Source organism: Tachysurus fulvidraco, chromosome 1, assembly GCF_022655615.1.
Source record: "Tachysurus fulvidraco isolate hzauxx_2018 chromosome 1, HZAU_PFXX_2.0, whole genome shotgun sequence".
Lineage (NCBI taxonomy): Eukaryota > Metazoa > Chordata > Actinopteri > Siluriformes > Bagridae > Tachysurus > Tachysurus fulvidraco.
Window position 1 is genome coordinate 12,723,526 of NC_062518.1, and position 27,095 is coordinate 12,750,620.

Below are 27,095 nucleotides of genomic sequence, written 5' to 3' on the forward strand. Positions count from 1 at the left end.
GTCACCAAACTTGATGTTGTTGATAATAAATGTAATGTAGCTAGTATAACACGAGGTTGTTTTTTGCTAAATTATTAGATGTAGTGTTAACTAGATAACATCACATTATCCTACAACAAATGGTGTATTTTATTTGTTACTCTCTTTGACCATTGATACGATGCAATATAGCTTATCGTCTTCTTCAAAGCTACATGTGATCTGCTCTCCAGAGAAAAGGAATCACACTGTGTTATCAACTCGGATATTTTTATCTGATTCATGATGACAATCTCACAATTGATTAGATGCACCAATAATAAAATAGGCTACTTTCTAAACCTTCTTCTTACTTTTAGAAATGAATAAGATTGTTTCTCATTCAAATATCTAAATATGTGAAGTTTCTGAGCATGCAATAAGTTGTACAATATGCTGGAGATTCATCTGGAAAATAAAATTCATAATAATGTTTAGCTATTTATGTGTTTATGCTATTTATGTGATAGTCCACAACAGCTACGTGTATGATTCTGTTGTTGTTTTGCCCAATTCTCGTCCCTTTGCCAAATTCTGTAACCTAAGTTAGAACTTATTTATCGGTGGGTTCAAATTATTCTTGCTCCTTTAGCCTAGATATTTGTGTAAGGCGTATAAAGATTAGAATCTATGTTTGACTGAATACATTATGATAATGAGCGCGAGGTTCTATTCTCCAGGTGAGCAGCTTGAAGCTACCGGAAACAGAAGGAGGAACAGAGGAAGGCGTGAGCACTCCTAAGCTGCTATCTCTGACAAAATGTGTCGGTAGTTCAGTAAAATCAGTTGGCTATAACAAGGGGAGAAGTTTAAGTGATTGCACTTAAAGTTGTATATATGACTCACGAATGGATCCTAATTCAAACCTAATCCAGAAAGGACTGTTTTACGTTTTATTGGTCTGTGTTTGTCTAATACATCAAGGTAAGCATTAATCTATTAGTAATTTATTGTAGTTTTACATTTTCTTTAAACTGAGTGATAAGTAATGCTAAACGTAGAAAGGAGCAAATGATTGAAAAGGTCATTCTGCCTGTACGGAGATGCTGCAGTTAATGATGCCGACTTGACATATAGGCTGTGTTCACTAATGTAGAAATCTCGTTTCAGTGTGTATTTTTTGGGCCGTTGAAAGCGTGAATTTAACTCACCAGCATGATCCTGAAAAGTAAGTTTTATGATCCCTGTTAGCATAATATACTGTAGTTAAGTAACGGCATACTAAACTGGTCGGGTCTTCTAATGCTGTGATATGCATTTATATGCATAGAAAGCAGGTTAAACTATATATTTTTAAGGCTGAAGTGCGGATTACTAGTAAGGAACAAACCTTGCCTTGTTCTCTCTCTCTCTCTCTCTCTCTCTCTCTCTCTCTCTCTCTCTCTCTCTCTCTCTCTCTCTCTCTCTCTCTCTGTGTGTGTGTGTGTGTGTGTGTGTGTGTGTGTGTGTGTGTGTGTGTGTGTGTGTGTGTGTGTGTGTGTGTGTGAGCAGCGGGAGCAGCGGGATAATACTGCCGAAATGGGAGACCCGTTCCCATGCCGAGCAGGTAGGAAACCTATGCTGAGGCGGTGAAGCATTGCACTCAGTGGGCTTCGACACGCCGGGTCTGCACACCTGAGCTAAATGCAGTCACATAAAGTTAAATGCATAACATCAGTTAACTGACAGTCATTACAGGACGCCTTTGGTGCATGGTATTAAAAAGGAAAGAATGTTGGTGTTTTCTCATGAGGATTAGAATTAGAGACTTTCGAAAGGGAAATTGTCTGCGTTCCACACAACCTTCAAGGGCTTCCCCAAACGGACCAAACTAAGCCCCTTTTCCCAGTTGATCTCAGCAGTAACATCGCAGTTGTACAATCTCCGATGTTCAGATGCGACAGGCGCTTCACATTCACTTTGCCACTATTCGGTAAATGGTGTATGTTTGTAGTAACGAATGTACTGACAACCAAAAATAATCCGTTTTCCTCTATTTTCCCCCACCAAAATTTATTTCCTGAGCAGAATAAAAGGCGTCATTGCGAGAGTACAACAGCCCGGTTTCAGGTGTCTCTGAGGTCAATAAACGGCTCTTTGAGCGGCTCTTTGTGAGCTATTCTCTCTCTCTCTCTCTCTCTCTCTCTCTCTCTCTCTCTCTCTCTCTCTCTCTCTCTCTCTCTCTCTCTCTCTCTTTTGAATGGGCGCTTTTTGTAAAAGTGAGACTAACCATGTATCTGAAATAAAAATATATATGTATGAAATAACATTGTATTTCAAACAGAACAATAGCATATGGACAAGAGTTGAATAATATGCATTAATGGATATGTCAATGAACATTCTCAGTTCATGATTAGCTTATTTTGTTGGATGGACATCCACAAAATAAGCCTCCAAATTCTAACCCCCGTGACCAACACTACTGGCATATTGTCAAAGCTAAACTGGAGTGGTTTAAAAGCAAGGTCCGAATCTGGTACTGTACAATGCCCCAGACAAAGACCAAATCTCAATGCCTCTTGGAATCCTTTTTTAAATTGTTGTTATCCAAAGGCTTCATTCAGTCTGACAAGATTAATTAAGATTTTTGAAGAATGCCAAAAAAATGTTAAATCTCTGCATTTTTCTGAAATGTGCAAAGCTGTAACATATCACAGATGGCTTGATTGCAGCCAAATGTGGTATTGCTAATTAAAGGTGAATACCTTATTGTAAGGAATACTCAGAGGCTGAATGTGTAGAATCCATGTGTAAAGTTTATTCAGACATACAAAGCATATACTGTAATCCAAAGCCTTAATCCAAAAAATGTAGTTAAACAGTGTCAAAAATCAGAAAAGCAAACAGTGAGGCAAACAGATCTAATGACAATGAACAGAAAATGTGGTCATTAGGCAGGCAGAGTTCTAGTAACTATAGAGCAGTCAATGTGGCAAACAAATAAAAAAAAAAACTCACTGGAAGGGTGTGAGGCTGGTCGAGGAATGGATGTGTGAATTTTGGCCGTACTCGGCCAAGGACAAGAACTCACTTGGCTGATTTGCCTTGGTTGAAGGTCTCACATTGTTTTATGTACTCCAGGTTTCTGTGTTGGAAAGAGACACATGACCAATTAATAGCCATTATTGTATAGCCTTATAGCCTACAGTGTTTTAGGAATACAGGCTACATTTGGTATAGCATGGTATGCATTGCCAAATAACATGTCAACACCTTATTGGACTGCATGTTTTGCAGAGATTTTTAACCTTATAAATAACAACCTTTTTGGTTTGATCACCCTGTACCACTTGTGAAACAGGCCACAGCTTCAGTGTGCTTTTAATTGTGCATAAGTGGTCTTTAATGTATTTGATTCATTATGAGATTCAGTGTTTGTTTATTGCAATATAGCTCTGAATAAATTGACTGTTAGCTACAAAGCTTTGTTGTTATCACTGAATAAAATATCAGTTTTACATGATTTATGACTATGGATCAACTGAATAACTAATGGAAATCTAACCCAGAAAGCTAACCATTCCTTGCATGGAGATCTTACATTCTCAACTTGCCAGCTCCAAGTTCTTTAATCATGCCATGCAGCCAGAACTGAACTAAATTACAATTTTTTCCATTACTTACTCAAAGTAAACAAATAGCTCTTCCAGAAATTTTGGCAGATTAATCCTATAATACCACCTGATTGATTCCCCCAACTTAATGTCCATCGATTGTATACATAAATACATTCTCTGCTTTGGTTATATTATGTGGAAACACTATAAATCTTACTACAAAATAATAAATAATGCAAAAATTATTCATGATTACTATTAGATTACATTAACCCTTGTGTTTTGTTCACTACTTTGGTTTCATCTTCATGTGTAATATTACTTTGTGCAGCTGAGACAGAATATATATATGGAATAACTAATCTGGAATACATATATACATGTTTTTGTATACAGTTAAGAGACACAAAACCACCCTTCATTCCTGTTTATGTATATAATCAGATATGACTACAAATAAGACATGGAATTCATGTGAATTTAAATATTTGTTATTTATTTTTGTGAAAAGCAGTTGGTATCAATTAATACTTTGCAACGTTTGTAATGTTTCATTCTTGTGTCAAAACGACAATATAATGTGTGTCACAAAACAGGCTGAAGGCAGGTGCAAAATTCTCTTTAATTTCAGTGCAGAGAAACTAGGGACAAAAGTGTAAAATGTGTCATTTTAATTTAAACAGACCACAAGAATTTGTAAACATATCAATAATTCAAAAGCTGAATAGGTCTATTGAAAAAATCAGTAAACATTAACTTTATTCATAACACATTTCCTCCAATGGGAATACCATGGATACTTTTTCCACTAAAAAATGGAAAATCCTTTGGAACGCTTTATCTCTTAGATTAAAGCAAACATTTGTTGCTTCAAGTTTTTTGTTTTACACTGATTTACACTTCAGTGTGAAACCTCTTAAATTAATGTGATTTTAATTAATTTTAAATGTTAATTTTAACTAATTAACATTAATGTGTGTTGTGTTAACTCCATTTAACACTTTCTTTTCAAAGCAAGTCCAGTTAAATAACACATCCTCAGAGCAGAGAGAAGCATGGGCTCCCCACAGATCCAGGGGTAAGGGCCACTTCTATGGATAAAGCTAGCAAGATGTATACTGATACTGATATCAATATCAATATTTATATTTATATCTATTAATTTTTCAGCATGCACAAGTGAACTAACTTGTGAAGTATTCAAGTCTGTATTCATAATCAAAATCATTGTTAACTTTGGAAATTTTATAAAAACACCAATGCTTTCATTTTGTTATTACACCTCATTATTGGAAATGGAATACATAATACTGAAGTTTTAACAAACAAGAATTATTGTTAAATAACATGACAAAAAATTAATATATTTATAATATACTCAGTTATATCTTTGATGGCTCAAAAATGAATGGATCCGAAGATTTTGTAATACTGGCATATTAGTTAATAGATATCAATATTTGTTGGGTACTTAGAAACAGATCATTATATGCCTAATTTAAATTCCACAGGGAGTAAAGATCCTTGTATGTTTCTATGCATGCATGGGGATCATTGTCTCTATCCAGGCTCCTGCAACTGTTCTTTCTCTCAGGCTACTGGATCACACTGCCGAACAGGTACATATTAACTTTTAGGACTTAGATTTTTAAATAATTATTTAATATTATTTTTATTATTATAATAAATGTTCAAATATGAATAATATATATTTAAACTATCCAATCTTAGAAACTATTTTGAATAAACATTTGGAATAAATATATTTGATATACTGTAAATTGACATTTCATGAATACTGTGATAGAAAATAGTAGCCACTGACATTATGACAACAAATTACGAAGAAAAATCTATTTTCACTCCTTGACTTGGTGCTAAATGTACTGAATATGTAAATGATATTGCACAATTTTAAGTTCCAAATACAGGTTTGGAAAGAGAGATGGCATGCAGATCATGGGGGCAATACAATTATGAGACATTTGATGGCCTTTACTACTACTTCCCTGGCAAGTGCAGCTACACACTTCTGAAAGTCTGTGAGGACAGCACAAAGTCAAGTGTGTTTATACAGGTGCAATTTCATTCACAGAAACATGTTATCCAATGTTGTTTAACATTTACATTGTTTTTTTGAGTAGATATAGTGTGGTATATAGTGTGTGGTAGCATTATAAACATTAATATGTGGCATGTACTTTTTAAAAATTCATTAGCAGTTTTTTTGCTTAGATATAGCTGTAAATTCCCTGTAGCACTACAGTAGCTGAGTTGTAGAGATGGCTTTGTTTTAGTGTGTGTATGTGGAGTACAGTCTTTGAGCCAGTTTAGAGACAATGATCTCATTACTGTAGTTATTTATGTCCCTTCCAGTTTCACAGAGTAATTATGGGCAGGGCCAAAACAGCAAACATCAGTGACTTTGTTCTCTGAGATTAGCTGATGGGAATTCAGAGTAGAGAAGCTGCTTTATCCTTGCCAAGATCATTTGCCACTAAATTAAAGGACTGTTGAACAGTACCTTTGTCTTTGATGATTGCTATAAAGAATTAATTTATGGACAGAAAGACATTTTTGTAGGTTTATAAACTTTTATTGCATATCTCTTTCTGTGCTGTCTTTTGCAGGTCCATAATGATCAAGACTGCAATTCCAATCCATACTCCTGCAGGCGATCAGTAAGCCTCTTCTTGCCATGGGAAGGCGAGATTAGATTACAAGGATTCAATGTAACATTTAAAGGTCAAAGGTAAAAAAATAATAAAGGATTTTTCAAACAGTAGGAGTGCTTGTGCAAATTAGACTTTTTTTTTCTTTTACAAATTTTTTAAATAAAATAACATAAATTTAAATTGTATTGGAAATTAAAATACTATTTTGGGGTGTGGGCAGCAGGACCAATTTACCTAGGATGTGGCTTGGTACACATCTGATGCCATTTGGCACCAACAGTATCTAAATGCCATTGAACAGGAGGGGAGCAGGATTGGTTCTTCTGTGTCCTCACAGATTTCAGTGGAGTGCAAGCCTGAGGGCATCAGCTGTGATTTATTTTTTGACACAGGGCGATATAGAGTTACCTGAACCTGAGAGAAGAGTGGCCAGCATGCTTCTCAGAAGTTCAGGCACTTGGCTGTTCTAAGTTATTCTAAATTTTTCTGGCCCATGTAAATAATGAAACAATATCTGACCCCCTCAAACCAGTGCCTCCATTCCCCCAGTGCTAGCTTGAAAGCTAGTTGTGTTCAGCAGTCAAAATCCTCTGGGAAAATAAGGCCAGTGATCAGATTACTTGGCTCACATGGGAAACATGGGTCTTGAATGAGGGTAGACAAGAATGTTGGCAATGATAGCCACTACAAATTTATCCTGCATGTCTTGAAGAACAACACTGATGAGGCACTGGAATATGGGGCACTAAAGACCATACACTTTATAGTATTTGTGTAGTTCTGTGAAGAACTTGGTGGAACAAAGTTGTTTAGGGTGAATGGGATGAGTGGCAGATTGTAATGGTACTGTAGTTTGAGTGACCACTAGAATTAGTACTGAAAAGGATATGCTAATTAATGCTAACTAATGAACACATTTCAGATATGTAATCTAGTCACTTTGCTGGTTGGGGGTGATGATACATCATGTTTAAATATGCAATGTTTTATAAAAAGAGATTGTAGTCCCTTGAGCTTCATTACATATCTCATTAAACTGCATTGTCTATGTAACATTTATGTTTGTACACATCGAGGTACAAATATATATATATATATATATATATATATATATATATATATATATATATATATATATATATATATATATATACGTATATATATATATATATATATATATATATATATATATATATATATATATATATATATATATATATATATATAATTTTATCTTACAGTTGACAGTTTTTGCAAATTCATTACTTATTCATTACAACACAACAGTTGTAATTATCTGCCTAAAACGATCTTTAGGTTAACATTATTGAGTTACTCATCCTTAGTTATTCATCATCATTAGATAATGTACTGTCTATTATGTTATGAACAAATAAATTGTGTGTCTGTATTACCTTGTCATACCCAGTGCCATATCAAGACCAATTGTATATATAGTAAATAGTCAATACCACAATTAGTAGGAACAAGTAATTTAATAATCTGAAAGGGGCACCTAGAAAATCAATTAAGGAAACTCTTAAGTAAGCTTAAGCTGTATATGGATAATTTCAGTATTGTATATATTGATATATCTTTCAATATTCTAAAACTCTGAATGCAGTACCAAGGTCCAAAATAGTTCTGTTCTAGTTAAAATATAGACATATATTGGAATAACAAAATCAAATTAAAACAGTAAAATAGTACATTATGGGTATTTCTCTGGTTGTAATACCTTGGACTACATTTACAATCAACAATGACATTTCTAAAGCTAAATGTGCCATCAACTTGTGCTGCAGATGTCTGCGGAGCAGCAACTTTACAAGAATATGCAGTTTGAAAGGTCACCAGAATTAAAATCACTTGTCCATATAATTCTAATAATATTTATTTGTACTCTTCCAGTTTACAGATCCCACATAATGTTCATGATATTGAGCTGGAGAGAATATCTGACTACATCCTGGTATCGCAGCATCAGGTTTTCATGCTGGCATGGCAGGGCCATAGCAGCTCCATCTATATTAAGATGAATCCAGAATTTGTGGGTCGTACCTGTGGGCTGTGTGGCAACTTTAATGCAGATGTACAAGATGATCTAAAAACCAGTTATGGTAGGTTTTTTTTTTTTTTGGTGGTGGTGGTGGTGGTGGTGGTGGTGGTGATGATGATGATGATGATGATGATGATGTGTGTGTGTGTGTGTGTGTGTGTGGGGGGGGGGGGGGTTAAGTAGTTCTACTTATGTTTAGAGAATCTGAAATCTGTAAATGAGCTTAGATTATCCAGTAAGTATTAATATCCAAATATGTATATTGATAAATTAATATAAAGTATATAAAATAAAATGAATATAAAACATATAAATGAAAAATCAATGTATATTAAGAGGCTTAACAACCTGTTTTAATACAAAGCACATTAAAAACAATAGTCACATGTTATAAACATAAGAGGAAAAAAACTCAATTCATGTGTCAGTCTGTGTCAGTGGCAAAGCACAGTGCAAATCTTAAATTTGAATGTCAGAGTGAACAGATTTTTACTGAAGTTTTCCTGGATAATTGCATATTGTATTTGCCACCATTTCCAAAAGCGTTAACAGCTCTATGAATCTACACCTGGTCACTTCCTGTGTTTTCTGTGATCGGATACCTAATCCGATCGTAAAAAGACCAGGTCTAAATGCCCCCTGAAACGGTTTCGAGACGGATATAAATCCGATCGTTCAAACCATTTCAGGAGGTGGTCTGGAACGCATTTCAGATGAAACTGGACAGGTGGAATTTATTTATTTATTTGTTTTTGTTTTTTTATTAATGCAAAAAGACACACACAGATTTTTGTTCAATGCCATACAACAAAAGGTACTGTATCAGTCACATTGCCTACCAGAAAAGAAAGGAAAAGAAAGGAAAAAAGTTACAAAAACTTGAATTCTTTTAAAATATCATGTTTTCTGAGTTTGTTTTTTCTACTTTCTCCAAAAGATTACTGTATAACTTGAAATCATTTATAAAACGGGACAGATTTGGTTTACAAAGGGCCCACTTTGTTTTGTGTATATGGTACTTTCCTAATACAATGAATAGTTGTATAATATATTGTTCATTATTTTCCAAATTATCTCCCTCAAAATAAAAAAAACACATCACGTACACCAATTTCTACCACACAACCCAATTTTCTACTAACATAATTTTCCATATCCTTCAAAAAACGTCTTGAGTAGATACAATGATAAAACAGATGCAAAATTGTTTCCTTTTCCTGACCACAAAATTCTCAAGAATAAGAGATATTAAGCTTAAATCTTTCCAAAACATGTTTTACAGGATAAATCCTATGTAGAATTTTGTAAGACACCTCCTTAATTTTATTTTAGATTTTGACACAATCTTGTTCAGTATTTTCCATGTTTTGTCCCAGTATATATAACCAAATAAGGAAGACCAAAAAAACCTTGCTGCAGGGAAAGAAACAAAACAGAGGGCATTTCTTATAATATAATATTATTGCTACACTTTTGTTTCAAGATATTAACATTGCCGATGTATAAACTACCACAAAAGTCATTATTAATTTGCAAAGAACTCGAATTCTTTAAAATAAATACAACAGTCTTTGGAATTGCATCAAAAACAATAGCAAAATCTCTTAGTTTAACTGGTAATTGGAATTTTTCAAGAAACTTTGTGTAAGACAACAAATTCCCATCAGAATTTAACAGCTATTTTACCAAAATAATCCCTTCATTAATCCAGATAAAAAAAAATAAAAAGTGATTTGTTTTTAAATAATATATCTTTGTTATTCCAAATGCAATAACTGTGTGGTGAAAAATTGTGTTTATAGATCAAATTCCATGCCAACAGGGCCTGTCTATGGAAACCAGCCAGTTTAACCGGAATTTTATCAACAGAAAAATTGCATTTCAACAAAAATTTTATGCCCCCAATAGAGTTAAATATATAATTAGGAAATACATTCCAAACACTATATTTTTCATAAATTCTATTAACCATCTAATCTTGAAATTATTATTGAGTGTACTATAATCCAGAACCTCTAGCCCCCCTTATTCTTTAGTATTGCATATGACCTCTTTCTTTAAATAATGTTTTTTTTCTCCAATAAAGTTATACAATATCTTATCCAAATCTTTCATCACAGTAGAGGGCACATCTAATGATAAAGAAGTGTATACAGATTTGGAAATACCTTCTGCCTTGGACAATAACACCCTCCCAAAAATTGATAAATCTCTCATTAACCACAAATTCAATTTCTTTTTTGTTTTTTCAATAATTGGTTCAAAATTTAACTAGCTTCTTTGTTTATCATTTTTGCAAATGACTATACCCAAATAAGTTAACTGGTGCTTAACTGGAATACCTTCTATATGTGTAAGGGAGCAAGTTTTTATGGGAAACAATGCAGATTTATCTAGATTCATTTTAAGACCCGACGCATCAGAGAATTCCTCAATAACTCTAATTATAACTGGAACCTCAATTTTGTTTTTTTAAAAAATAGCCATGTCATCAGCAAACTAAGTTTAAATTCTGCACCTAAAGCACTAATACCCTTAAGTTGACTTTTTTTAATACTGTATGTACTGCCAAAACTTGAGTGACTAACAAAAATAAAAAGAGAGAAATTCCACAATTGATATAAAACCTTTGTGAAGTTCCACCAGCAAGTTTAACCAAGCTATTACAACCGTTATATAATGTTTTTACTGCTTTTAAAAACAAATAACCAAAACCCAACTTAATAACTTTGAAAATAGATTTACAGTATCAAAAGCTTTATAGAAGTCAATAAATAAAATAAAACTGTCATCATTTATAAGGTGATTATAATCAATCATATCCAAGACCTGCCTAATATTATTCCTAATATGACGGCCTTGCATAAAACCAGACTGTTCTTCATCTATGAGTTTGTTTAAACCTTGTTTCAATCTTCTTGCAAAAATCATCGCAAACAATTTACTGTCATTATTGAGCAAACTAATTGGTCTCCAATTTTCGATAAGTAACTTATCTTTGTTAGGTTTGGGAATCAATGTTATGATGCCTTTTTTTAATGAAGCTGGAAATTCACCTTTATTTATTGCTTCCATAAAAACTAATAATAAAAAAGGTGAAAGTTCCTTGGAAAAAGTCCTGTAGAACTCCCCTGTTAGCCTGTCGTTGCCTGGTGATTTATTGCTTTTTAGCAGGCTAATACACTCTCTCACCTCCTCAATATTAATTTCTTTATCACACAAGTACAAAAAATCCTGATCTATTTTTTTTATGTCACTCATAAATTTTATTAAAAAACTATCAATACTGTAAGTGGTCAAGGTGGAGGAATACAAATTACTATAAAATGGGGCTACATACTTTGAAATAACTAAATGATTATCTACAATTACGTTGTTGATCATTCATTTTGATACTAAGGCAAATTCACTGTTTCTCTTCTCAAGGCCAAAAATATATTCAATATTTTTTAACCCCTTTTTCTTAACATTTAAGTCTAGATCGCACAAATGCTCCTCTTGGTTTTTCGTCATATGTGTTATCTAATTCAGTTTGTAATACATTTAATTTCTCAATCTCTGTAACACTCAAGGCTTCCTTTTTTGTTCAACTCAACTTTAATATTCCCTCAATAACGGATTTCTCTTTCAGTCTTTTACATTTTGCTAAAAGTTTTCCCTGGTTAATAGCTTCTGTTCTAATGTAAAACTTCATTAGTTCCCAGTATTTTCCATACAGGTTTTCTGTATGCCCAATATTTCTCAATAATTTGTTAAATTTGTATCTTGAAGCCTTCATTTTCTAGCAATTTACTATTTAATTTCCAATAATTACCATTTCTTTTACCTGATTTACCCTGCACCAAATCCGTTTCAATAAATATTCCTTTATGATCTGTCATTATTCATGGTTCAATCAGGACTGAGGTCACATTATTAATTATATTGTTAGACACTAACCAATAATCAATACGTGAGCACAGTGATGCATCCTTATTACTCCATGTATACTCCTCCCTGTTTGGATTTTTATAATGTCATACATCTATAATACACACATTGACCAGTTCACTACCAGGGCCAGGATATCTTTTAGGAGGCCATCTATCAAGTGTTTCATCAAACACAGTATTAAAATCCCCAACCCCCCCCCCCCCACACACACACACACACACACACACACACAGACACACACAATTTTGGCAAAAGGATATATGACAATAAAATACTGAATTCTAGACTCAATATGGGAAAAAAGTATATTATTGTTGGCTTTGTTGTTGGTGGCATAACAGTTAACCAAAATAAAAAACTCGTTCTCCTTTACTATAACAAGTAGTATCCATTTTCCACAATCATCCTTTTCAAACTCTAATATCTGCCCGGTAAATCTATCTTGTAAAATAGCGACCCCTGCCGATCGATTACTACCTAATGATAACCAAATTTCTTTTCCCCATTGACTTGTCCAAAATTTAGCATCTGAAGAACATGCATGTGTCTCCTGGATTAAACAAAAATCTGCATTTTTTCCTTTAAAATATAAAAACAAAGCTTTTCTTTTTAACTGATCACGAATACCTCTGGCATTGATAGAAAAAACAGAAAGTGACATAGAAAGAACAAATAATTACTAAGATCAACCACAAGAGTAAATAAAGAACTTAAACTTTCCCATAAATATTCCCACAAATATTCTATATTAATGAACTATAATAGCATGTTTCATATTATTATAACCAACATTTCAATATCAACACTTACATCCGTACAGTAAAATTAAGCCTTTACTGTCTGCTTCATACATTAGTTACATCATTGCTAGTTTATCTGTTTCCTTCTTCAAAACAAATTTCTTTCCCATCCACAAACGCCCTTGCTCCGCTGAAGTATGCATCATCCTTCCTTGCTTTCTCAACAGCCGGCCAAAGACAATTCCTTGCTTCTCTGTCCGATGCATTCAAGTTCTCTTTGAAGAGTAACCCTTTAATAGTTAGGTACTCGTTGTTTTTGGAATTCTTCCATATAAAATCTCTGGCAGTACGAGATATGAACCTCATGATAACCGGTCTTGGATTAGCTTTTCTGCCTTTATCCAAAGTTTTTTTGCATACATTTCACTGACCCTTTTCTCCAGACGTGCATTTGCATTTTTTAGGTTTTCATTTTCCTTCTGCAGCCCCATTACATCATTGTGCACTGAAGTAAAAGATTTGCCTAACTCTTCTATGTTGGACAAATTCTGCTTTACCATTTTTTCAATCTGATCAGATCTCTCGTTAATCTTTTCGGAAAGAATTTGGATGATGTTTTATTGCACGTCGCTCAAAGAGAGTTCCTTTTCTTTAGCCGAGGTGACATTTTTTTGCCGTTTTGTGGCCTGATTTTTGCTTGGTGTGTTTGGACAGGAATTACAATCTCCTCCTGTTTTTACTTTACAGGCATACGAGTGAATTTCGTTGAAGTTTCTTTTCTGATTTACAGACTTAGCTTCCATCTCTGCACCAACATGAGCACCCTCCGCCATTTTTAAACGTGTACAACACCACTTCGGAAAACTTTGTAGGAAATGTTTGCACTGTCCAAATACACAATTGTTTATATTATCGACAACCAGTAACAATCTTAGATATGTTAGTTAGCAACTATGTGAATATTATATCTTCATTTATGAGAAATACCCGTTTCTTCCTCAGCTTACAAAACCAAGACCTCACCGGGCACCATCTTGAACCCCCCCACCACTGGACAGGTGTAAATGCATGTGGTTGTTCAAGCATTTTGGGCGGGAGTAAAAAGATCGGATTGATATCCGATTCGCCAATACATGTGGCCTAATGTAAATGGAACAGTTTTAACAAATCAGAGAAAACACATGAAGTGACCGGGTGTAAAAAGGCCCTAACATGAACACATAAAGCAGATTCAATGAAGGCAGAAACATCCTACAAAGTTCAAAGGACTCCATCCTCATATCTGACTACATCCTGGTATCACAGCATCATATTTTCATGCTGGCATGGCAGGGCCATAGCAGCTCCATCTATATTAAGACTTTAATGCAAGAATATTTATTAATATATAAAGGCAACTTTAATGCAAATGTTCAAGATGATATGAAAACCAGCTATGGCACATTTTTTGGCTTAGGTTTACTTAGTAGTGCTAATTATGTTTGGAGAATCTGAAATATGTAAATGTGCTCAGATTATCCACTAGATATTCATATTTAAATATGTATATTGATAAATTGATGTAAAATATATAACTGAAAAGTCAATGTTTATTATATATTGGATAGCAGAGCTAACCCAGTCTGCTCCAGACTTGACAAAATCTTTGAATCAGACCACATGAATCTGGGCAAACCTAATCCTCTAATAATTTGTGATGTTGAATATTTGAGGTGAAAAATTAAGGACTTATCTAGGACTGATCCAATACTAGATTGTGGGGAGAATGTGGCAATATTCTATTAATAATACATTAATAGCTTTAGCAAATAAAAGCTTCTCAACAACATTTTTCACTTTAACTCAGTATTGAAATTTATATATACAAATACCAGTTAATCTTTTTTAATAATTAAGTACAAGACTTTAATCATTAAGATATATTTCTGGAGTTGCCTTTTCTGTCTTCCGGTCAGGACCAACATATTCACCAAGGTTATCCTCTTGAAGAACTGCCTTAACTAGATATTTTTTGTGCCGATCTGTTTAATGTTTAGAAATCACATATACCCCCACCCCCCAATTTTGAGGTTTGATTTCAACATTAACTAAGCTCTTGACCTGGATCTGTATGATTTTATGCATCGTGCTGCTGCTGAATGATAACATGAAGTTAATAACTGTGTATACTTTGTGACTACAGAAGTGAGACCAGAGCTTTATGGTGTCTGTTTAGTATTGACTTTAAGTTTACCTGTTTGTGTATTCTAGCACTGTTTTAGCAGCAGTATTTGGCAATGGGTATAATTATTGTGCTTTTTACGCTGTTATTGGACAGGTATGTTCACAGAAAATCTTGCCATGTTTGGGAACAGTTGGATGGAGGAGGAGCCACAACAGCTCACATGTCCAATGGTGCCATCTTTCTACCCATTTCCCTGTTCTACACAAGAGCCCCATGAACTGCTGGTATTGTATATACAAGCATGTGTGAATTAGTACTGTACACAGAAAATCTCAGAGTAATGCAGGACCTTTTGCACATTTTAATGCAGAAAGTGGCAGATGTGTGTACATCTTTACTGAAAGATCCATTTACATCCTGCCATGAATTTGTCAATCCATATTCATACATGGCCAGCTGTTCTAATGACATTTGCCTGTAAGTATATCAGATCACAGACACTATATTAGAAACAATATAAATTAGAAACATTGTAGATACCTTTATCTATCCATAACCAGTATAGGTTTTTAAACCTTTTTTCATAGTACTTGAATTTATTTAACTGATAATAATGCATAGACTTTATTATATTTGCCAACTGTGGACTATGATGTAACTGTGTGTGTTTTATATTTTACATGATGATACTGATTCCATTGGTTAGGTCTGGTTCCAGTGGTGATATTGTTTGCCATGTGTTCACTGAGTATACAAGAGCATGTGCCCATGCTGGACACCCACTGCACAACTGGAGAGCACATTTTCCTATGTGCAGTATGTAACACATTTTGTATGGTATTTGTATTTGTAATAGAATGAGTTAGACAATAAAAATATTATGCTGTTGAATATTATACAGAAATAATGCCACGCAGATAATTGCAGTTTAATTCTTGTTTGTGCAGAGATTGAATGCCCTGCAGAGCTTATTCACAGAGAGTGCATCACATGTTGTCCTGTGCACTGCAATACTGAACACATCTGCATTGACAGCAAACTACAGTGTTTGGATGGCTGCTATTGTCCAGAAGGTGAATAAGAAATTTCCATGTTTATATTTTGAAACAAGTGCCAACTCTAAATGAGTTATGACATATTTCATGAGCTACAAGATCAGAATGACTTGAATTTATTTAATTCCTTAATATTTAAATGCACAGGAATGTCAAGATCCCGTGCTCTTGTTGAAATGGCCTGGGTTCCATTCCTTGTCAGGGAGCTAACCCAGCCACTAAACTCAGTGCTGGTCCCAAGCCTGGATAGAATGGAAGGGGTGTGTCAGGAAGGCCATCTGGTATAAAACCTGTGCCAAATCAAACATGCAGAACAAATTATCTGCTGAACAGACCAAACAACAACATTGACATGTACTGTTCAAAAGTTTAAGGCAGATGTGAAAAAATGCTGTAAAATAAGAACGCTTTCAAAAATAGAAGTGTTAATAGTTTATTCTTTTATAATTGTTGTGACCACCATTTGCCTGAAAAAACAGCATAAATTCTTCAAATTAAATCAAATAAAATCAAATCAAGGTACACTTGCACACAGTTTTTGAAGGATGTTGGCAGGTAAGGTGTTCCAAACATCTAATCACAGATCTTCTGAGAATGTAAGCAGGCTCAAATCCTTCTGTCTTTACAGCCTCAGTGATGTTGAGATTAGAGCTGGGCCCAACCATCACTTGCAGTCACTCTTTTTGTAATTCTCTATGCTGAAGATAGTTTTTACTGACATTGACTGTATGTTTGGGGTTGTTGCCCTGCTGCAGAATGAATTTGCGGCTAATCAGATGCCTCTCTGATGGTTTTGCATGATGGAAAAGTATCTGCCTGTATTAGACACCATTTATATTGACCTCCAAAAATGCAACCCCAAAATGCAGTGCCTGAGCAGAATGTGTTGACAGCTGGGAAATGAATTTGGCCAGATACAGTATGTTACCATTCCAAGGAATGCCATTTCATGTTGAGTATTGCTGATATTTTTCTTTGGTCTGGCCTAATGCAGGACATCTCCAAAGAAAGTTAAGCCTCGGGGTTCATCCATGACTACCCATGCTCCTGCTCTTTATGTGTCACTGCCTCCTGGGTTAGCCCCTGCTAGCAGGCTGTTTCAGGGTACTAGTGCCCCTTTTCCACTGAGGCAGTTTGAGTGCTGGTTTGGAGTCAGAGCCTAGTTTGAAACCAGTTCTTTCTTTTTCAATACCCAAAGCACCCTCTCTGATCAAGGAAAAGTTGTTCTTAAGTAGCACCAAAACGTTGCTGGTTTAGACGTAAGAACCGCTTACATCAGAGGCTGGGGGCGGGCCTTCAGGCAAGGTTACTGTTAGTGCCTTTGATAATGTACCTTAAGTATACCAATGTTTAATACACTTTTACTTTACCGCATTATGATCAATTATCAGCACACATGATAGTAGCTAGCTACATGCTAAGGCTAACTTTTTTAATTATACAAATTACCTGGAGCTACAACAGTAATGCAACATCCGCCATTGTTGATGTTGTGTTTGTGTTTTCCGCTGCTGCGCTAACGTTGCTGTATAAAGTTGTATACAGTGACATAAGACTTGGCTCTGTTATGGCTCTCTAGCCCATGGAAAGGCAAACCGGTTCTTAGAAGGATCGCCAGTGGAACCAACACTTTTTGGTGGAAAAGGGGCATAGGTGAGATGAGCTAACCCCTCTCTCAGACCACCTGGAGGCATGGAAGCCCTGCCCCTGTCACAGTACGTTCTGGATACTGTGGGAAAAGGCTGTCAGGAGGAACCTCCTCTGTCAGGCACAGGGAGTGATTCTTTACACCCGCCCCAATATTTGAAACATCTTGGTGTGCCCCATGAGGGCTGACAAGCTCCTAGACTCCTGCCTCCCAACCAAGGTTGTTGAGACTACATAGATAAAGATATTGTTCACTGCCCTGTTAGTACAGTGGTAGGGTTTCTGCAGACACATCTATTTAAGTGCCTAATAATCCTCTACATTGATGTATACATGCCAGCCATTTCTGCAAGTCATGTGCCTGTTCTCTGGTCTCTCGCTTTCTAAGGCTTTGCTACAGACCGTGTTTTTCCACCTAGGATCTCTCAGTGGTCTCTGAGCCCCCTTTGAGCAAATGGAGTCAGACTCTGGGGAGTTTCTGACCTTGGAAACGGCTATTACGTGTTCTTTCTGTAGGCCTTCTGCATTCTGCCCCACTAGATGTCTGGGCCTGGACCTAAAACTCTTATTTTAATTCTCAATTTGTTTCAATCTGGGAGGCCATTATCCTCCCCAAGTCATGTTTTTCGCATGTACTCAATCCTAAAATCTGGACATTCTTTTCCACAATCAGCATCTGTGTCTTTAACTGCTATCCTTGTGTTTCAGAATCACCAGGAGTCACATTCTCAGCAGTGTATCCTGTTAATTTCATTTTCACTAGGTGTATTTTGATTTTGATTTTGATGGTTTTGTAGTCAGACTTTACAGACTTTTTTACAGACAGAAATTAACATGTGTCTAGCTTGAAGCCAATTAGTGTTTCATTTACTGTCAGTGGTACAATCCATTCAGCTTTGTCTAGTGTGATAGAAAATTCATCTTGCTTCTCTTCATCTGCATGTACTTTTGCAACACTTGGCAAAATGACAATTTTTTCCCCAGCTGTTGCAGATTTTGACTTAAGCTGGACACAACATAGGCATGTGTATGCCTCCACATCTTACACATTTACTTTTTGGGGTTTTTGCTCTTTGCTGATATACTAACAGATACCTGGAGATAGGATAGCATCAACTGAAACAAAAGGCAAAACATGGTTAACCACATACTGTAGGGCCTAAAAATCAAACAGAAAAAAAACAAATAGAAAAGGGCAAATATAAATAGGGCAAATACACAAGGAATAATGGGAAACATGTGATAAGGTGGGAAACAATTGGAGGGGTGGGACTCAACACACCTGAAGAAACACGTGATATAAACACATGACCTTAAACAACCTGTAGCAAAACATCTGCCAGCATCCCCTCTGGTGGTCTGGCAGGGAAATGTTCCAGCTTTTCCTGTTCAGTTTGCTTTGCTTTTATTACCATCATTAGTATGAAAGGAACTCAGATTGTTTCCTCTTTTTATTAAACAACTGCACTACATCTCTGGTAGCAACTCTCTGCAGATTCCTCTCCTCTTTATCCTGCACAACTTTCTTTTCTGCTTTTTCTTTCCTCTCCTTTGCATTGAGCTTGTCCCGCTGTTTGTTTTTTAGCAGAATGCAGGGCTTGTCCTCTGGCGTTTTCTTTCCCAGAATTTTGGCCATGTTAAAATGGGCATATTCCCTAGGATTATGTCACATGTAGTAGATATAAAAAGCCTATTATAGCAAATAAAAATATTTTAAAACAAATAAACAAATAAAATATTTTAGATAAAAAACAGCAAATAATCCTAGTTTGCAAAAAAAGTTACACACTTGTTACATATTGCAAAATACTTTATAAAATCCATTATCCTTAATTAAAAATAGTCTACCAACTTGGCACAGCTTGAGTTGGCAATGTTACTCCAGTCTTTTTGAAAGCCTTCCTGGTAAATTTTCTTCTTTAATTCTTTCTTCAGTTTTCTCCACACACTCCAACCTGCCTGTACTCACCTCTTAACCTCTTTTCTACACTCCCCATCACACTGGGTGATTCGCCCCAAAACTCCTGCACCTTCTTGAACTCAGCCCCCTGTAACCTCACTGTTCTACTTCCCTCCCTCTAGTTCATACACATGTATTCTGCCTTACTATGACTGACTTTCATTCTTCTTATTTCCAAAGTAGACATTCACCTTTTCAGGTGCTCCTCCACCTGTTCTCTACTCTCACTAAGGATCGGGGGGTCATGGTAGCCTAGTGGGTAAGGTGTTGGGCTACCAACAGGAAGATGGTGAGTTCGACTCCTACGTCCACCAGGTTCCCACTGCTGGGCCCCTGAGCAAGGCCCTTAACTCTCAGTTGCTCAGTTGTATAAAAATTAGATAAAAAATGTAAGTCGCTCTGGATAAGCGCATCTGCTAAATGCTGTAAATGTAAAATTTAAAATGTAGATCACAATGTTATCCACAAACACCATTCATCTCCACAGAGATTCCTGTCTCAGAGATTTTTTCATTCGTCTATGTTTGTGCATAGCTGTATTCACATTTTAAGTTTATTTCAAGACACCACAATAAAATTAAGGATGGGCAAGTATAACTTTTATTGTAGCGAAACAAGAAAAACCAAAAGGTGTCAAACATCAATAAACTGAAATGTTGTAAAGAAGAGTGGGCCAAAATTTGTATGATTGTATATATAAATTGTTTTTAGGCCCTGATAAATTAAAAAATGTAACTGAATAAGGGTAAGCATTCTTTTCCCATGCCTATATGTTATTACTGTACTGTGTGTATGTATTGACAGGGCTAATCTATGAGGATGGCATCTGTGTGAAGCCATCAGACTGTCCTTGTGAACACCGGGGAATGTTCTACCCTTCAGGACATACTATACAAGAGAAATGCAACAACTGGTTAGTCACAACCACTTGTCACACATTGTAATATTGATAATGATATATATCAATCATTATAGAAATATTTCTATTTACTCTGTGCCTGTAATGTCTCTGTCTCTTTTAGCACTTGTGTTGGGAGTGTATGGAACTGCACGGAGCACAGCTGCCCAGGTTCATACTCTTTCAGTCTTTAACTCTGTCCCTCTTTTTATTCAGTCCCTATTACTTGTACACACTCCACCTATGACTTAAATAAATAAATTACAAATTCTGAGTACTGAGTACCAATTGGAGTTATCGGGACAGATCATGTTTTTATTAAATCCAGTTAAATTAAAATTTATTTATGTTATTTAGAAATATTTAAAACAATGACCATTGCATGAAGCAACTTTAGATCCAAAGGCACTGGTGATGGTGGAAAAGGAAGGAAAATTTCCTTTGAGTGGAATAAAGAGAAAACCTTGAGAGGAACCAGGCTGAAAACGGAAATTACCCTCTTCTGGGTGACAGCAGATTGTGGGATCGTGACTTGTTATTCATCAGTTAGGGCAGCGCCACTTTCTTAACATATAATATTCATAATATTTGCCTTTACAGAAAGCTCTTCCTAACTTTTTAAATTTGTATTACCTTATAACAGGATTATATAAATAAATGGTTATCAGATCAGTGTCTGAAGTGTTCTGTTCCAAGTTATACAAAACACTGGAAATGGAATAAAATATGTGCATGACATAAAATTAATCAGTTTGAAAAATATCCCAGATGTATTGCAATGGAAGTCAAATATTGATTCAGAGTACCTGACACTATCGGAATGGTAAATTACATTTTGGATGTCGATAAATGTAAGCACAAACTCTAGGTTAAAAAAATAACTTGACAAAATTCTTTATAAGACAGTTAAATCATTTGTCTTGTATTCATTTACCTATTGTATTCAGTGTATATATTTATACCCTTACTGTTCCAATACTTTCAACAGGAACTGTAGCCATTAGAATTCATTACTGTTCACAAGTATTTGATCTGTACTTGTTATGCTCTGAGCCAAAAATGTTTGGAAGCAGGTAGCAAAAAGCTAACTTTGTTATTTCAAATAATTTCCAAATGAAGCATTTTTTTTACACCAGATGCAGTGCTTTATGGTTTGCATATCCCACTCATTCTGTGATGCATTTTACATTGGGTTACAAGTTTCTGTGTCTTCTTTCACTGACATAGTTAATATAAAATGCAGAATGCATGCTGATTGCATCCTGTTTAGAATGTGCTGCAGTGTGAGGAGTTTAATATATGATGTTCTTTCAGTCACATTTTATAATACATAGTGTATATGTAGCATAATTTATTTCACTGAAGAATAATTCTTAGATAGATTATAAATCTTAATAAGGTATTATTGGAAACAGGCTAACTGGATGTTATTATGTTCATGACTCTAGCTCTAAATCTTCCCAACAATCCTAATACGAAAGTAATGTGGCTGATAAACATGTAATGTGTGTTATATGTTGCAGGGGAATGCTCAGTTACAGGAGACATGTATTTCCAATCTTTTGATGGTCATATTTACACCTTCCCAGCTACATGTCAGTATGTTTTATCCAAAAGCCGAAACCCAGGCGGGTTCATTGTGACAATCCAGAATACCCCATGTGGGCCTGTAAGTGATTTAACACTGTCATTTTTCAAAATGTTTTTGATTCCACTCAAATGTAAAAACTTTCAGATAGTTTACTCTTTCCCATAGCTCCATTGTGTGGCTCATCAACTTTATACCTCTGTAGTTGCTACATCTATGCACATCAAACTTATTCTTAAAGATTCTTAAAGATTGTCACTATAACACTTCTCCTCCATTTCTCAGGCATATTTTCACTCTTCAAAATTGTGTTGAGCAATCTAGATATAAACTCCACTGCTGTCTCTCTTAGACACTTCCACACCTCCACAGGAATGTCATCTGGACCAACAGACCTTCCGCTCTTGATTCACCTCAGAGCCTTCCTCACCTCATCCTTTCTAATCTTTCCTATTTCTTGCTCTACAATATTCACTACTTTCTCCCATCATTCCCTCTTATTTTTATTTATCAGCTCCTCAAAATACTACTTCCATCTTCTCTGCGCAGTCTCCTCGCCTGTTAGCACCTTTCCATCTCTATTTTTAATCACCCTTATCTGTTGCATATCATTCCCATCTCTATCTTTCTGTCTCATTAATCTGTATAAGTCCTTCTTACCTTCCCTTGTGTCCAACCTGGCATACAACTCATTGTATGCATTTAATTTGGCCTTTACCACATCCCTCTTCACTCTGTGCTGTGATTACTTGTTAATCTGTTTACTTTCTTCAGTTCTAGCTAGCCTCTTCCTCTGAATGCTGTCCTGTACTTCCTCGCTCCACCAACATGTTTCCTTATCTCATTTTCTCCTTCCAGATGACACACCTAGCACCCTCCTAACTATCTCCATGATCACTTCTGCTGTAGTTTCCCAGTCATCTAGAAGCTCTTTCTGACCACCCAATGCCTGTCTCAGCTTTTGTTCCTTATGACATTCTACCGTTTTCAACTTCCAGCACTGGGTCTTCTTTTCTACTGTATCTTTCCTATCCTCTTATTCCTGACCACCAGAGACATCCTACACATCACCATCTAATGTTGTTTGGCTACACTCTTTCCTACCACCACTTTGCAGTCACTAATCTCTCACATATTACCTCTTCTGTGTAGAATGCAGTTCACGTGCATACTCCTACCTCCACTCTTGTAACTCTATGTTCTCTTCTGGAAATAAGTGGTAACTACACCCATTTCCACCGGCTTACCACCATCTGTTTTTGTAGGTTCCTTTCCTTAACAGCAAACCTGCCCATCACCTCCTCATCATCTCTGTTTCCCTCACCAATATGCCCTTTGAAGTCTGCTCCAATCACTACTCTCTCCTGTCAGTGCATACTCTCTATCACCTCATCTAATTCACTCCAGAATCTCTTTTTCTCTTGTAACTCACAGCCTACTTGTGAAGCATAATCACTGATGACATTCAATGTTACCCCTTCAATTTCTAATTCAAACTGACTAACTTGTCTGACACTCTTTTCACCTCTAAATCATTCCTCATAAACTCATCCTTCAGGATGACTTCTACCCAATCTCTCTTCCTATCCACACCATAATAAAACATTTTGTATCCCCCTCCAATTCTACATTCTAAAAAGTACATTCTAACCTTGAGCCTGGTCTCCTTCACACACAGTATATCTACCTTCCTTCTAAGTGTTTAGAGTCCTTATTCACCATTCTCTCTCCTCTCCTTCCTCGACCAACTGTAGCCCAATTTCCTGTTGACCTACAGGGTTAATCGTTGTTAACCCAGGGCCTTGACCAATCCGGTATGCAGTTCACACTGACAACTCGCATGTTTAAATTTGTCACGCTGAATGTTGTTTTATGCCCTTCCTGACACAACCTTCTCTATTTATCACTGAAATTACTGGCTTACAACCCCTGTGGCTAGATTGTGGGATGTCCTGTTATTTAATTTGCGTTAATCAGAATGATTTCATTGTTGACAGGTGTATGGTAATTCTTGTGAATCTGATTTTTTTTTTACAGGGTATGTACACTTTTTATATACACAGTGTTATCACTTGATATGGGACGGTGGCTGTTTCTGTTGCTGTTTATTGTCTTTTGTGTATTGCATTTTTTGTACTTTTTATATTGTCTTGTAAATTTGTGTCTGCACTGTCTTGTCTGTCTTGTTTGTCTTGTGCTGCACTCTTTGCACCAGGTTGCACAGTTGCACTTTATGTGGCTAAGACTACTTACATGTCCTTAGCCCTGTCTTTGTTTTATGTAGCACCATGATCCTGGAGAAACGTTGTCTCATTTCACTATGCACTGCAACAGCTATATAAGGTTGAAATGACAATAAAAGCTTCTTGACTTGACTTGACTTGGTATTGGCAAATATTTAATAATTACATTCCACTAGCTGTAAAGGAAACCATTTTAGTCACCTGAAACATAATGTAGTAAATAATTTTTTTAGAATGCTAAATATTTGTGGGATATAGCTGTTTATCAGATTTATTTTACTTTGTCACAGCTTTCTTTTACTTCTATGATCTCTCATGAATAATTGCCTAGTTACTGAGTTAAATAATTACTAACTTATCTAAAATGTAAGCTTTAGATTCAATATATTGTGTTACTTGTTTAGCTGTTCTTGACTGGTGCTTGTAATGAGTGTGTGTGTGTGTGTGTGTGTGTGTGTGTGTGTGTGTGTGTGTGTGTGTGTGTGTGTGTGTGTGTCTGTGCATGTACTGTACTGTACTGTTCTGTAGAATTTGGATGGGGCTTGTATTCAGTCAGTGAACTTGGTCCTGAATGAGGACCCTCGCACTGAGGTAATGCTCAGCCACAGTGGGGAGGTGTACATGGCAAGCCAGATCCGTGTCTCTCTGCCATATTCAGATGGTAACACATTGCTGTTTCTGCTACAGACAAAGATACATGTACTGTACTGTGTACTGAACATTATGTACTTATGTTTGACTTAATTGCACACATTTTTATTTTTCTACACAGAGATATTTCAGATCCAGGAGCTATCATCCATGTTTGTACAGTTAAAGACAGTGCAGGGTTTACGGCTACAGTACAACTGGAAAGAATTTCGACTGTACTTGCAGCTTGGGGAACTGTGGAGGGACAATACAGTGGGGTTATGTGGTACCTTTAATGGTAATATGCAGGATGACTTTCTGTGAGTATCTTGTGTTTCATCCTATTTTTGTTCCATGATTTTTCACTTCCTGCGTAAATCCCAAAGTTGTTGGCCACACACATTACTCTTGGTCACCCTTAATTTAACATTTTGTTTCAAGTCGTACTGCACCGATTTAGACAATCAAACTTTCCTATTTTAAGACTACAGTGTGACAGATTCAGTCTGATCTAGGCTGTTTGTAAACTTGATTTGAAAAATTATCCCCTGCTATAATCACAGTCTCTTTTGTCTCGCTATGTCTTGTGTTTATATCTTGTGTGTCTTTGTGTTAATTTGTCTATTGTATACTTTTTAGTGCACCCTCAGGTATGATAGAGAGCTCTCCAAACTTGTTTGGGAATGCTTGGCGCTTGCCATCAGCCTGCATGCCACGGCCCAGTTTGTCTCAGCTGGATCCCTGCGATACTCATCAGCAAACTGGTAACACACACAGACACATACTGTACTTTTAAAGAAATTATTATCTGTGCGTTGGGCCTAGATATCTGTTACACATTCATCAATCCCTGTGCAAAGTCATTTGTTACACACACTGTTATGTTTACATTTGTCATATAATTATTTTTGATCATGTTGAAGGTTCTCATATTGTAAATGTAAGGTTTCAGAGTTTAGATATGTACTCATATAATGAATGGCCACATGAGTGTCTCGCTGAATTCAACCAACTGTGCATATATATGTCCATCTTTTAAATGTCCTTTGTCATTAGCATATGTTAAAAACACATACCCTAAGCAGCCACAATAAAACTTTTTACTATGTCTTTTAAGCCTTCTTCTGAATGTACAAGGTTAAAAATTTGCTACAATTTAATTTATTAATTGTGGATGTCTTCAACATCTTACACTACAGATTTATTTTAGCGATTATTTACACTATATTGCTTACTGACTAAATAAACAGTCAATGCACTTTTATTTGTAAATGTAATTTCCATTTGTAGTTGCACTCACTGTGTCTAAAATTCATGTGTACAAATGTGAAACATGACTCTCCCTGCGGTGACAAATATTTACAGTTTGATCACCTCCCCAGTTTATCCATTTCAGTACTGCACCTGTAGATTTGAGAAAAAAAACATTGTAAATGTGCAACGGCAGCTTGTAATCATACACGAAGTCTACATATTTTTATGGAAAATGTAAAAGTTTGAATGTTGTGTGCATTCCGCCTTCTGCACTACCAACTGTACTCAACCTAGCTGCAACAAGTTGTTCAGACTTGTTAGTCATGTGAGCTGCACTTAAAGTAAATATTTTTAAAGAAAATATGAAAAAAAAAAAAAAACATTAAGGACATTCTTAAGCATGACAGTAAACTAGCTGGTCTTACTTTTGTTGTGTTCAACTAGCTCACATTATTTGGAGGCTAAATGCATACAGTACATTTCAGATTTGTCTTCATGCTAATCTTGTACATTTATGCTAATTCTCTGCCAGTTAATATGCTTTTCCTATAAGCCTTGATGAGACCTCAACCTCTCCCTCACACATACACTTAATATCCACATTAATAGGAACACTTGTACACCAGGGAACACTTGGTGAGACTGCAAGCTGAAACTCCTTGTTAATGAGAGAGATCAGAGGAGAATAATCA

The 27,095-nt window shown here is 35.8% G+C and overlaps 1 protein-coding gene across 1 annotated transcript in view; it reads left to right on the forward strand.

The window, feature by feature from the left end:
- Positions 1–746: 746 nt before the first annotated feature.
- The window catches only part of otog (otogelin), a 94,672-nt gene continuing 68,323 nt past the window's right edge, over positions 747–27,095 (forward strand). Inside the window, exons 1-18 of the mRNA XM_047822785.1 lie at positions 747–942; positions 1,129–1,186; positions 1,510–1,564; positions 4,572–4,635; positions 5,069–5,176; positions 5,477–5,634; positions 6,188–6,309; positions 8,144–8,352; positions 15,282–15,412; positions 15,499–15,605; positions 15,835–15,944; positions 16,076–16,201; positions 20,595–20,703; positions 20,813–20,859; positions 22,212–22,357; positions 25,048–25,180; positions 25,292–25,469; positions 25,789–25,913. Of these exons, the coding sequence (XP_047678741.1) occupies positions 867–942; positions 1,129–1,186; positions 1,510–1,564; positions 4,572–4,635; positions 5,069–5,176; positions 5,477–5,634; positions 6,188–6,309; positions 8,144–8,352; positions 15,282–15,412; positions 15,499–15,605; positions 15,835–15,944; positions 16,076–16,201; positions 20,595–20,703; positions 20,813–20,859; positions 22,212–22,357; positions 25,048–25,180; positions 25,292–25,469; positions 25,789–25,913 (2,062 nt within the window). The 5' untranslated portion in view covers positions 747–866. The remainder of the gene's footprint in view (positions 943–1,128; positions 1,187–1,509; positions 1,565–4,571; positions 4,636–5,068; positions 5,177–5,476; positions 5,635–6,187; positions 6,310–8,143; positions 8,353–15,281; positions 15,413–15,498; positions 15,606–15,834; positions 15,945–16,075; positions 16,202–20,594; positions 20,704–20,812; positions 20,860–22,211; positions 22,358–25,047; positions 25,181–25,291; positions 25,470–25,788; positions 25,914–27,095) is intronic.